Consider the following 12,836-nt stretch of genomic DNA (forward strand, 5'->3'; position numbering starts at 1 on the left):
TGGTGCCCAGAACTGAACACAATACTCTAAATATTGCGGCCTCAGCAACGTCTTATACAACTGCAACATGACTTCCTAACTTCTATACTCAATACTCAGACTTTCTTGATTAGTACAGGTGTCAGAGGTTATGGGGAGAAGGCAGGAGAATGGAGTTAGGAGCAAGAGAGATCAGCCATGCTTGAATGGCAGATTAGACTTGATGGGCTGAATGGCCTAATTATACTATTCTTTATGACCTTATGAAGGCCATTGTGCCAAAATGTGAATTTTCTTTCATATAAATTCATAGCTGTTTGCTCCCTGATTGAATATTGTGTGCCCAATGAGATAAGCAATGTCTTGGTGTTTTTCCCAAGTCCCAATGCAGTAATGGTAGTCACTGTCAGTTTCTTCTCACCTGACAATGAAAATCTTTGAGGTGATCTGTCTTTTTAAGTCCATCAGTGGGAGGATGCGTCTTTTACAGTTCAAGTGTGATGCCCTTCTGGTTTGGCAACAGCTATTGCATCTTCGTAAAGAAACTTCATTCACATTCCTCTGGAGCCTAGTTTCAATGGGGATTATTTTTCTTGTTTCTAACTGAATTTGCGAAATTTATTGCAGCAAGAAGAGCAACAACAGCCACAGCATCAAAAGCAGGAATTGCAAATTCCACCTGTAGAGTGCCTCCCTGAGGAGCAAATGCACATCACTGACCTTGTCCCAGAACTTGCAGATCTGCAAGAGAAAAAGAAAGATGAAGACGAGGAAGAGGTGGGTATACCGACTTGTTCGTTCACTCGGGTGGTTTTCTGAAACATGGGGGGTGGGGGGGGATATGATTATTGATCATTAGATTATTTGTATAATTTGGGACTGTATGGGCAATATATATTGAGACCAAAGCTATTGGAGATAATATTATGACAATATTGTCACATACTTGATGTGAAACTGAGCAGATACCAGTCGGAAAAATGTGTTTCATTGCCTCAACAATTTAAAGTTAACAGATTCAGCACAACGTTTGGTCATTTGTTATTCGCTAGTTATTTAGAGATTGTTGATCTTGTTTAGTGTAATTCATTCAAGCATCGTTGCAAAGATGTGATAGGTATGTTGCAAAGCCTACCTGAAGCGTCCTTGAAAATCTTCCGTTGTGGGTGTGCGCGATTTTGGCGCCGTTTAGAGGGGGCGGGTTTAAAACGCGATTTTCTCTAAGCTGTTCCAATCGAAAATGTTCAGCCTAGTTAATTATTAACGAAAAATCGCTGGAAGACCCCGTCGCAAAAGCTATTATTAGGTTTAAAGGCCTTGAATAATAGTTATAGTAGTTTAAAAATCAATCTTTAAACCCGCGACCGTCACCAACCGCAGGGTCTCATAAAGCAAATAGCAGAAGTTAGGTTGTATATTTTTACATTAAAAAGGGCTTCTAAAGATCCCTTTATACAAAGTTTACTATTGCGAGTAGCTCAATTTGGCCCCATTATATCGCGCAGTATTTTTCTCGGCATTTGAGGCACAAATCTACCGCAATGTGAACGTTCTAAACCAGCGCGTTCCACAGGGACCCACTGGAAAGCTGATTTAAATGGGCATTTATTTACAGCAATTAAACACTAAATTCCTTCCATTTGGCCTATAAATTAATGTAAATGAGATTTAAAAATCATGTTTTATTGTGAATTATTTGTGAATATTATTTGGACATTTAGGCTATTTAAAAATGTTAATCATTTATTAAGAAATGGATAGATGTTTAGATCTAGTAATTGAAGTCTGAAATTAGCTACAATTAGGTAACTAACTAATTATATGCTTTAATTTCAGGTCATCCAAGTAAGATTATTTTATATTTGTTTCAGAATGCTTCAATCTATGATAACTGAAAATTTCATTCAGTTCTCTTAATTTTTAAGAAAGTTATGGGCTTTTGACTGTTCACGATCACAGCTTTTTTGTTATGTCCATAGAAAATCAATAGGGAACAAGATGCTCATTTCCCAGTATGAAAATGGCCATAACTTTTTAAATACTTGAGATATGAAAGTGAATTAGGTGTCAAATTAAACTTATTTTTATGCTTTATCTGATGGGATAAATTACAGACTTGATTTTTAAAATCTCAAAATTTTGTAACATTGCTAGATGTGAGGCATTTTGCCTGGGGTTTACTTTAATCATTGTGCACATTGGTGCCAAGTGAGAGTAGATTCTGTTCAACAGTGATACCTTTTTAGATACTGGAATTGGTTGCTTAAGCAAGATACTGGAGAACTCCCATGGACACTTGGCCCAGAAACATTTTGATAACTTTAAGAAAGAAAATACATTTTTTTTTAAAGGGGGGGGGGGGTCAAAGTTGTTCCATACTTGCCTTCGCTTAAGCTTTACCAAAAATCAAATTCAGTGAAAAGCCCTTCAGTGTATCCAGGTTTACTGATCGGTTATCTAACGCACTGGGCGGTCATTTGGGTGCTTTCCAGTTTGCAGCAATCGCTATCTACAATTGGTGGCAATGAGTCAATGGATTCTAGTATTGATACTAGATGATTCTGTAAGCTTTTTAATGCTTTAGTTTTAAATAGCTTTTTATTTAAATACCACAATGATGGTTGTGTAATTGATTTGATCAACAAAGGAAGAATCATTTTATTTTGATTGACTTTTTAACTATGAATAATAAATTCTATTCTATATCAGTATGGCCATATTTCTTTGAAACTCGATTACTGCCATATATCAACTCTTAATTCATATATTTGGAGAATTAGAATAATCTGTAGATTTAAGATTTCAGAGAAAGGTCTTTATTCATGCCTTTGGGATTGAGGTTGGTTTATTGATGTTTCCTCTTCCATACTTAAATATAATTACTCAATCATAAAACTATTTTGTTTTCAGGAAGAGGAAACAGTAGGAGGTGATCAGGATCAGGAAGAAAGGCGGTGGAATAAGAGAACTCAACAAATGCTTCATGGTCTACAGGTAAGTAATTTAGAAATAATTAACATTCTGAAGGGATTAGTGCAGCAAAATTGTATAAAATTGTCCAAATATTATATTGCCATTCAAAGACTTTTCAGATAATAAAGTAAGAATAACTGAAGTTGCAAAAAATAATGTGACTATTTAATGTACACGTGTCAGCACTAATTAATGTGTTGGCTTCCTTTAATACCGTTTTATATCTGTTCTGACCATGGATCCAAGAATTTTGCCCCTAAATCTAAAGGATGCCAAAAAAGTTAAGATAAACTAATACACGTTCTCAGCAAATAGGATAATGTGGGGTAAATTTTGAGTTTGATGACTCATTATTGGATGTCATCTTTTGGACTGAAATGTTTCCCTTTTTCATTTAGTTTTTGGAAGGCCTCCAGAATTGTAAAATAATATACCACTATAAGAATGCCATTTGATCTATTGTTGAATTCTTGGCAACAAGCATTAGGATGGATATGAGGCTTTTTGTGTGATTTTCAAGTACAGTCTGACTTAATCCCACTCTTACACATTCCCATTTTACTTCTGCATTTCATTTCTTTAAGTTTCAATTGAATCCATATCCATTATTCAGTCACCAAGTGCATTCCACATTTTAAAAAGATTTTTCTTATGTCAGTTATTAGAAATAATTCCTTTTTATTTAAACACTTCATGATTTGGAAATAAATTCTCTTTTTGCTGCAAAAGCAACAGTCTGGGATTCCCTATTCTATCCATAACAAAATCCATCCCTAGATAAATTCTAACAAATTGATGGTTTCTCTTAAATCTTCATTTCCATCCTTGTATGATGCCCAGAGCTAAACACAGCACTCTGTCTGGGACCAAAACAGGATTTTATGTAAAATTAGTAAAATCTAAATCTACCAGGTCTTCCACTTTTTCAAAATTGTAACATTTAAGGGCCTTTCCCACTTACGCGGCATGTGATGCCTGTTTGGTCGTGAGTAGTCGCCCAAAGAGTCGTACACTTTTCTGGTCGCCGCTGGATTTTCAACATGTTGAAAATTTTCGGCGACCTGCTGCGTCTAATGACGGGTACCGGCAGTCGCCGAAAAAATCGCGTAAGTGGGACAGGCCCTTCAGAATCTATTGTTTCTCTTCATTCTTCTTACTACAATGTGTCACCTCATTTTTCTCCTTGGAATTTCACTTGTTTTATGTCCAGCTGCTTCACTGACCTCACTGTCCTCCTACAATGTTGTAATATATTTCTTGCTGATACCTACGCTCGTCTCGCTTTCCATGCCATCTGTAAATTTTGAAATCATGCTCTAAAACTCCAGATGATTTAACGGACATCAAGAACATGGTCCTGCGCTGAGCCCCATAAAGATGTTTTTTTTAAATACTTTATGGCCACACAATTTTAAGTTTATTAGGATCAGTGATATTTTGAAGAGAATCCCTTTTTAATATGGTGGACTAGGTAAAATGAACGTAAAATACCACCAACTGTTTTGTTTAAGTGAATGATTTTTTTCATAAATTATGCTCGTGTTACAAAACAAAATCCTTGTTGTGATTCTATCCTGATGAAAGTTATAATAGGAAGACTAAGATTGGATACAGGTATTTTTTAACAAACAATACACCGATAGATCTGCTATAAGCAATAGTTGTGTTCCTAAAAAAGGTATGGAAACTCACAGTATAGCAGAACTACATGAAACATACAGCCATTCTTATTTTTAGCCTGCAGTAACAAAAATAAACTTTATTTTTGAAAATCCTGGTATTTTGAGTTAAAACTCAGCCTCCAATCTCCTTTACCCTATTTTTGCATTTTTACACAATTTTCTATAACACGCTGCTTCTTAGAAACTCAACTATTGTGTTACATCAGAACTACCTGTACTTCGGCAAAGTTACAATTCACTACTTGCCACAGGGAATCTGCTTAAATGTTCTGCTTTGCTATTGACACCAATGAGGGGGAACAACTATAAAGGACTAAATTCACACCTAATTTAGGTTTTTATTTAATTGTTTTCAAATGTACATTTCAGGTTTATTTGAAATGTACAAAATGTTTTTAAGCTTTTAATTTTTTTTTTTATTTAATGTGAAATATTGAGTAACATTGATTATGAATTCAGGAACATTGGGTAATTTTAACAGTTGACTAAGTAAGGTTTCAAGGCTTATTTAGCAGTGAGTTTCTTTCATCCTTTTCATTGTCAACCATGTCCATGGGCGGTCATTGTGAGGCATAGCAGCTCACTGCTGAAAATACATCCTTGGCTGACATTTTATTCATCAAAGAATTGAAGAATCTGCTTTCCTGCAAGTGGTTCTGGTTACGTTTCTGAGAGAAATCCAGAGCAGTGGCGCAGCAGTTGGTGCTGTTTCCCCACAACTTCAGGGTCTCTCCGTTCGCTTGTGACCTCGGTAGCAGTCTGTGCAAAGTTTGCAAGATTGCTCTGCCACGCAAATTTCCTCTGGATACTCTGGTTGGCGCCCACATTCCCAATGCTGAATTACCCCTTCCTGTAAGTTAATAAGAGGCAATAATAAGGGTTTTTAAAGTTAATATGGATCTGCTGGGCCATGGTAACCATGCTGTAGCCTGGAAAACCTGCCTCTTGCAGCATTGTTTTCCAAATCTTGAGTCATAGAGAATCATAGAGTGTGGAAACAGGCCCTTCAGCCAAACTTGCCCACACCGGCCAACAATGTCCCAGCTACACTAGTCCCACCTGCCTGCGTTTAGTCCATATCCCTCCAAACTTGTCCTATCCATGTAGATTGTGGCACTGATTAGTTTAATACCATTGCTACTACTGTTGATTCATGCTCTCTATTGGAGTGAAAAGATCAGTAAAATGGGAGCCTGACATTTGAGCCTTCATGTAATGAAAGGTAAATAACAAGTGTCAAGTTTTATTAAAATATATTTATCAAACACAGTAGGCTTTGTAATCGTACGATGTCTTCAGCAGCTATGTCAGTGATGTTCCCTTATCTTAACATCAGAGTGGTTGTCTTGGCTGACAATCACACAATGTTTACTTTCATTAGCAACTCCTCTGATAACATAGGGGCCTGGGCTCATGTCGTGGGGCGACGCCTGTATGGTCGTGAATAGTCGCCCAAAGAGTCGTACCTTTTTCTGGTCGCCGCTGGATTTTCAACATGTTGAACATTTTCGGCGACCTGCTGCGACTATGACGGGTGCCGGCAGTCGCTGAAAAAATCGCATAAGTGGGACATGCCCTTTAGCATTCACTTCAATTGCCAGGCTTTGTTATCCGCATCCTTGCTGCCATCATTAATGGAACTTTAGTTACTAAGTACAATTCTTGGTGTACTGCATTAATTGATTTGTTTAACTCCCCAATCATAAGGCACATGTAAGATGAATCATAAAATATTCTCGCGTGGATTTGTTATGATCTCAACGGCAGTCTAGACAGACAGTACCATCTACAGTTTAGCATGTGTCGGGAGAAACTGCAAATACTGTTTTTAATTAAAGGTGGCACAAAAAGCTGGAGTAACTCAGCAGAACAGGCAGCATCTTTGGAGAGAAGGAATGGGTGATGTTTCGGGTTGTAACCCTACGTTAGACTTTCTGTCCTAGGTCTCCTCCATTGTCAGTGAGGCTAAACGCAAATTGGAGGAACAGCATCTCATATTTCGCTTGGGCAGCTTGCAGCCCAGTGGTATGAAATCAGCCTACTCAACCTGTCCTTGTAGCTCAGACCCTCTAGTCCTGGCAACATCCTCGTACATCTTCTTTGTACCCTTTCCAGGTTGACAACATCTTTCCTATATCACAGGTACCCAGGACCGAACACGATACTCTAAATGGGGCTGCACTAATGTGTTGTACAACTGCAACATGACCTGAACTTCTAAACTGATGAAGACCAATGTGCCAAAAGCCTTTTTGACCACCCGATCTACCTGTGACTCCACCTTCAAGGAACCATGCACCTGCACTCCTAGATCCTCTGCTCTACAATTCTACCCAGAGCCCTACCATTCACTGACGTCTATTACAAACCCACTGACTGCCACAACTATCTCGACTACACTTCTTCCCACCTAGCTTCCTGCAAAGACTATCCCCTACTCCCAATTCCTCCGTCTATGCCGCATCTGCGCCGAAGATGAGGTGTTCCATACTAGAACATCTGAGATGTCCTCATTCTTTAGGGAACGGGAGTTCTCCTCTCCCATCATAGATGATGCCCTCAATCATGTCTCCTCGGTATCCCGCAGCTCCACCCTTGCTCCCCCTCCCCATAGTCGCAACAGAGACAGAATCCCCCTAGTCCTTACCTTCCACCCCATCACTGTCGCATACATCACTGTCGCATACAACACATAATCCTCCAAAATTTCCACCACCTCCAACGGAATCCCACCATTAGCCACATTTTCCCCTCAGCCTCTTTCCACCTTCCGCAGAGACTGTTCCCTCCGCAACTCCCTGGTTAACTCATCCTTTCCCACCCAAACCACCCCCATCCCAGTTACCTTCCCCTCCAATTATAGAAGATGCAACACCTTTCGCTATACCTTCTCCCTCGACTCTGTCCAGGGACCCCGACAGTCCTTTCAGGTTAGGCAGAGGTTCACTTGCACCTCCTCCAAACTCATCTACTGTATCTGTTGTTCAAGATGTGGACTCTTATACATCGGCGAGACCAAGCGCAGACTGGGCAATTGTTTTGCTCAGAACACCTTTGCTCAGCCCACGTGAACCAACCTGATCACCCGGTTGCTGGACACTTTAATTCTCCTTCCCATTCCCACACAGACCTTTCTGTCCTAGGTCTCCTCCATTGTCAGAGTGAGGCTAAAAGCAAATTGGAGGAACAGCATCTCATATTTCGCTTGGGCAGCTTACATCCCAGTGGTATGAATATTGATTTCTCTCACTTCAGGTAGCCCTAGCATTCCCTCTCTCTCTATCCCTCCCCCACCCAAGTCGCACCAGCTTCTCATTTTCACCCAACAAACAGCTTACAATGGCCTGTGTCCTGTATCATCGTTACGTTTTTGCATATCTTTCATTCATTGTTCTTTATCTCTCCACTTCACCGTCTATATCTCTTGTTTCCTTTATCCCTAACCAGTCTGAAGAAGGGTCTCGACCGGAAACGTCACCCATTCCTTCTCTCCAGAGATGCTGGTTTCAATATAATTATGGAGAGGGTCAGAACTGGACCTAGGGTTGAGATTTTTGATTGGAGAAAGGCTAACTTTGAGGAGATGCGAAAGGATTTAAAAGGAGTAAATTGGGACTTTTTGTTTTATGGGAAAGATGTGGAAGAGAAATGGAGTACATTTAAAGGTGAAATTTTAAGAGTACAGAATCTTTATGTCCCTGGTACACAAAATTGCTGGGGAAACTCAGCGTGTGCAGCAGCATCTATGGAGCGAAGGAAATAGGCGACGTTTCGGGCCAAAACCCTTCTTCAGACTGATGGGGGGTGGGAGAAAGAAGGAAAAGGGGAGGAGGGGGAGGAGCCCGAGGGCGGACGGATGGGAGTGTGGGAGGAGACAGCTAGAGGGTTAAGGAAGGGAGTTTATGTCCCTGTTCGGTTGAAAGGAAATAGTAAAAATCGGAAAGAGCCATGGTTTTCAAGGGAAATTGGACACTTGGTTCGGAAAAAGAGGGAGATCTACAATAATTATAGGCAGCATGGAGTAAATGAGGTGCTTGAGGAGTATAAAGAATGTAAAAAGAATCTTAAGAAATAAATTAGAAAAGCTAAAAGAAGATATGAGGTTGCTTTGGCAAGTAAGGTGAAAGTAAACCCAAAGGGTTTCTATAGCTATATTAATAGCAAAAGGATAACGAGGGATAAAATTGGTCCATTAGAGAGTCAGAGTGGACAGCTATCTGCAGAGCCAAAAGAGATGGGGGAGATATTGTACAATTTATTTTCTTTGGTATTCACCAAGGAGAAGGATATTGAATTATGTGAGGTAAGGGAAACAAGTAGAGTAGCTATGGAAACTATGAGATTCAAAGAAGAGGAAGTACTGACACTTTTGAGAAATATAAAAGTGGATAAGTCTCCAGGTCCGGACAGGATTTTTCCTAGGACATTGAGGGAAGTTAGTGTAGAAATAGCAGGGGCTATGACAGAAATATTTCAAATGTCATTAGAAACGGGAATAGTGCCGGAGGATTGGCGTACTGCGCATGTTGTTCCATTGTTTAAAAAGGGGTCTAAGAGTAAACCTAGCAATTATAGACCTGTTAGTTTGACGTCAGTGGTGGGCAAATTAATGGAAAGGATACTTAGAGATAATATATATAAGCATCTGGATAAACAGGGTCTGATTAGGAACAGTCAGCATGGATTTGTGCCTGGAAGGTCATGTTTGACTAATCTTCTTGAATTTTTTGAAGAGGTTACTCGGGAAATTGATGAGGGTAAAGCAGTGGATGTTGTATATATGGACTTCAGTAAGGCCTTTGACAAGGTTCCTCATGGAAGGTTGGTTAAGAAGGTTCAATGGTTGGGTATTAATGGTGGAGTAGCAAGATGGATTCAACAGTGGCTGAATGGGAGATGCCAGAGAGTAATGGTGGATGGTTGTTTGTCAGGTTGGAGGCCAGTGACTAGTGGGGTGCCACAGGGATCTGTGTTGGGTCCACTGTTGTTTGTCATGTACATCAATGATCTGGATGATGGTGTGGTAAATTGGATTAGTAAGTATGCAGATGATACTAAGATAGGTGGGGTTGTGGATAATGAAGTAGATTTTCAAAGTCTACAGAGAGATTTATGCCAGTTGGAAGAGTGGGACTGAAAGATGGCAGATGGAGTTTAATGCTGATAAGTGTGAGGTGCTACATCTTGGCAGGACAAATCAAAATAGGACGTACATGGTAAATGGTAGGGAATTGAAGAATGCAGGTGAACAGAGGGATCTGGGAATAACTGTGCACAGTTCCCTGAAAGTGGAATCTCATGTAGATAGGGTGGTAAAGAAAGCTTTTGGTGTGCTGGCCTTTATAAATCAGAGCATTGAGTATAGAAGTTGGGATGTAATGTTAAAATTGTACAAGGCATTGGTGAGGCCAATTCTGGAGTATGGGGTACAATTTTGGTCGCCTAATTATAGGAAGGATGCCAACAAAATAGAGAGAGTACAGAGGTGATTTACTAGAATGTTGCCTGGGTTTCAGCAACTAAGTTACAGAGAAAGGTTGAACAAGTTAGGGCTTTATTCTTTGGAGCGCAGAAGGTTAAGGGGGGACTTGATAGAGGTCTTTAAAATGACGAGAGGGATAGACAGAGTTGACGTGGATAAGCTTTTCCCACTGAGAGTAGGGAAGATTCAAACAAGGGGACATGACTTGAGAATTAAGGGACAGAAGTTTAGGGGTAACATGACGGGGAACTTCTTTACTCAGAGAGTGGTGGCTGTGTGGAATGAGCTTCCAGCGAAGGTAGTGGAGGCAGGTTTGTTTTTATCATTTAAAAATAAATTGGATAGTTATATGGACGGGAAAGGAATGGAGGGTTATGGTCTGAGCGCAGGTATATGGGACTAGGGAAGAATACGTGTTCGGCACGGACTAGAAGGGTCGAGATGGCCTGTTTCCGTGCTGTAATTGTTATATGGTTATATGGTTATGCTGCCTGCCCTACTGAGTTACTCCAGCTTTCTGTTTCTATCTTTGGTTCAAACCAGCATCTGCAGTTCCTTCTTACTCACTGTGTAGGTCCTGCCCATGTTAGACTTCCCAAAATCCAACACCTCACATTTCTCTGCATTAAATTCCATCAACCATTCCGCAGCCCACCTGGCCATTTGATCAAGATCATGCTGCAATTTTTCACAACCATTTTCACAATCTGCAAAGCTCCCCACTTTTGTATCCTCAGCAAATTTGCTAATCTTGCCCTGTTTGTTCTCACCAAATCATTGATGTAGATGACAAACAGTAATGGGTCCAGCAACAAACCCCGAGGCACACCACTAGTCACAGGACTCCATTCCGAGAAGCAACCTTCCACCATCACCCTCTGCTTCCTTCCAATGAAGCCAATTTTCTATCGATTCAGCTATCTCTCCTTGGATCTAATGCGATCTAACCTTCCTGAGCAGCCTACCATGCGGAACCTTGTCGAATGCTTTGCTGAAGTCCATATATACAACATCTACAGCTCTGCCCTCTGACTTTTATGGTCATGTCTTCAAAAAACTCAGTCAGATTTGTGAGACACGGCCTCCCACGTACAAAACCATGCTCACTCTCCCTAATCAGCTCTTGTCCGTGTAAATGCCTGTATATCCTATCCCTCAGAATACTCTCGGGTAACTTTCCAACTACAGATGTTAAGCTCAATGGCCTATAGTTCCCAGCATTTTCCCTGCAGCCCTTCTTGAATAAAGGCACAACATTTGTCAGCCTCCATTCTGTATTTAAAGACGACTCGTAAATTTCAACCAGGGCTCCCGCAATTTCCTCTCTGGTTTCCTACAATGTCCTCGGATCAGTCCCTGGAGATTTGTCTACCTTCATACATGATAGTACCTTCAGCACCTCTTCGACCATAACACTGACTGCTCTCAAGACTTATTTTCATTCAAGCTTGGGAGTATTATTTTTCCTTTATGGTCATTAAGTCCAATCCTTAGTTTGTAATCAGGTGGTGGTACCTTCACCTGAGCACAGACAGCAAATGATCAAGTTTGTCAATTCATGGTAAAAGGCAATGGGGAATAAATAAAGGCCTTGACAGCAACTCTCACGCTGCATGAATGAGTAAAAATAAAAGTCCCTTTTGTCCTTTAAAAAGGCTTTAAGCTCAGGTTTTCAGCCAAACGTTTTCTTGTCCCTTATTAAATGGATAACAGATACTCTTGTGTAGCCGTTTGTTTATAAATATTCATAGTTAGATTTTTCAGTATGCCTTAAATATTTTCATCTTTTGCAGAGAGTTTTGGCTAAAACGGGAGCTGAATCTATTAGCCTGGCAGATCTATGTCGGAAAAATAACCGAAAACAAGCGGCTGCAAAATTCTACAGTTTCTTGGTACTGAAGAAGCAACAGGCAATTGAACTTGCGCAGACTGAACCTTACAGTGACATTATAGCAACACCAGGACCCAGATTCAATATTGTCTGATTGATCTTAAAGGGCTAGTGTTTATTCACTAGATATGTATTGCCCCAAATGGGGAACAGATACCATTACAACTCTTTGATATGATGGTTTTAATGTATATTGACTATTGAAAGATTATTTTGATCAGAGAACTCCATTTTTTGGGGATAGGTGTGTTATTCCAGTGTTTATGGCAAATATAAATAATTCTCACTCCTTGTCAGGTTTTATACTGAAAAATCATGATTGGAGAAATACCTAATATTTCAGATTACGAATACATTTAGTATGTTTCTGTGCAGACATAATTATGGGTTTGTTGATTGCATTATTTGAAACTGTCAGGTAGATACAAAATGCTGGAGTAACTCAGAGGGTGAGCCAGCATCTATGGAGAGAACGAATGGGTGACTTTTCGGGTCGAGACCCTTCTTCAGACTGATGCCAGGGCAGGGGGCGGGACGAATAATGTAGGCAGAGACAGTAAGACTAGTGGGAGAACTGGGAAGGGGGAGGAGTGAGAAAGCAAGGGCTACCTGAAGTTGGAGAAGTCAACATTCATACCACTGGGGTGTAAACTACCCAAGCGAAATATGAGGTGCTGTTCCTCCAATTTGCGCTGGGTCTCGCTCTGACAATGGAGGAGGCTCAGGACAGAAAGGTCAGATTGGGAATGGGAGGGGGAGTTGAAGTGCTGAGCCACCGGGAGATCAGATTGGTTAAGACGGACTGAGCGGAGGTGTTCAGCGAAAGGAT

The 12,836-nt window shown here is 40.4% G+C and overlaps 1 protein-coding gene across 1 annotated transcript in view; it reads left to right on the forward strand.

Annotated features, from left to right (window-relative positions):
* rad21 (RAD21 cohesin complex component) overlaps positions 1-12,314 on the forward strand; it is a 65,678-nt gene extending 53,364 nt beyond the window's left edge. Inside the window, exons 12-14 of the mRNA XM_033019213.1 lie at positions 607-756; positions 2,890-2,973; positions 11,910-12,314. Of these exons, the coding sequence (XP_032875104.1) occupies positions 607-756; positions 2,890-2,973; positions 11,910-12,101 (426 nt within the window). The 3' untranslated portion in view covers positions 12,102-12,314. The remainder of the gene's footprint in view (positions 1-606; positions 757-2,889; positions 2,974-11,909) is intronic.
* Positions 12,315-12,836: the final 522 nt, after the last annotated feature.

Source organism: Amblyraja radiata, chromosome 4 (genome assembly GCF_010909765.2).
Source record: "Amblyraja radiata isolate CabotCenter1 chromosome 4, sAmbRad1.1.pri, whole genome shotgun sequence".
Taxonomy (NCBI): domain Eukaryota; kingdom Metazoa; phylum Chordata; class Chondrichthyes; order Rajiformes; family Rajidae; genus Amblyraja; species Amblyraja radiata.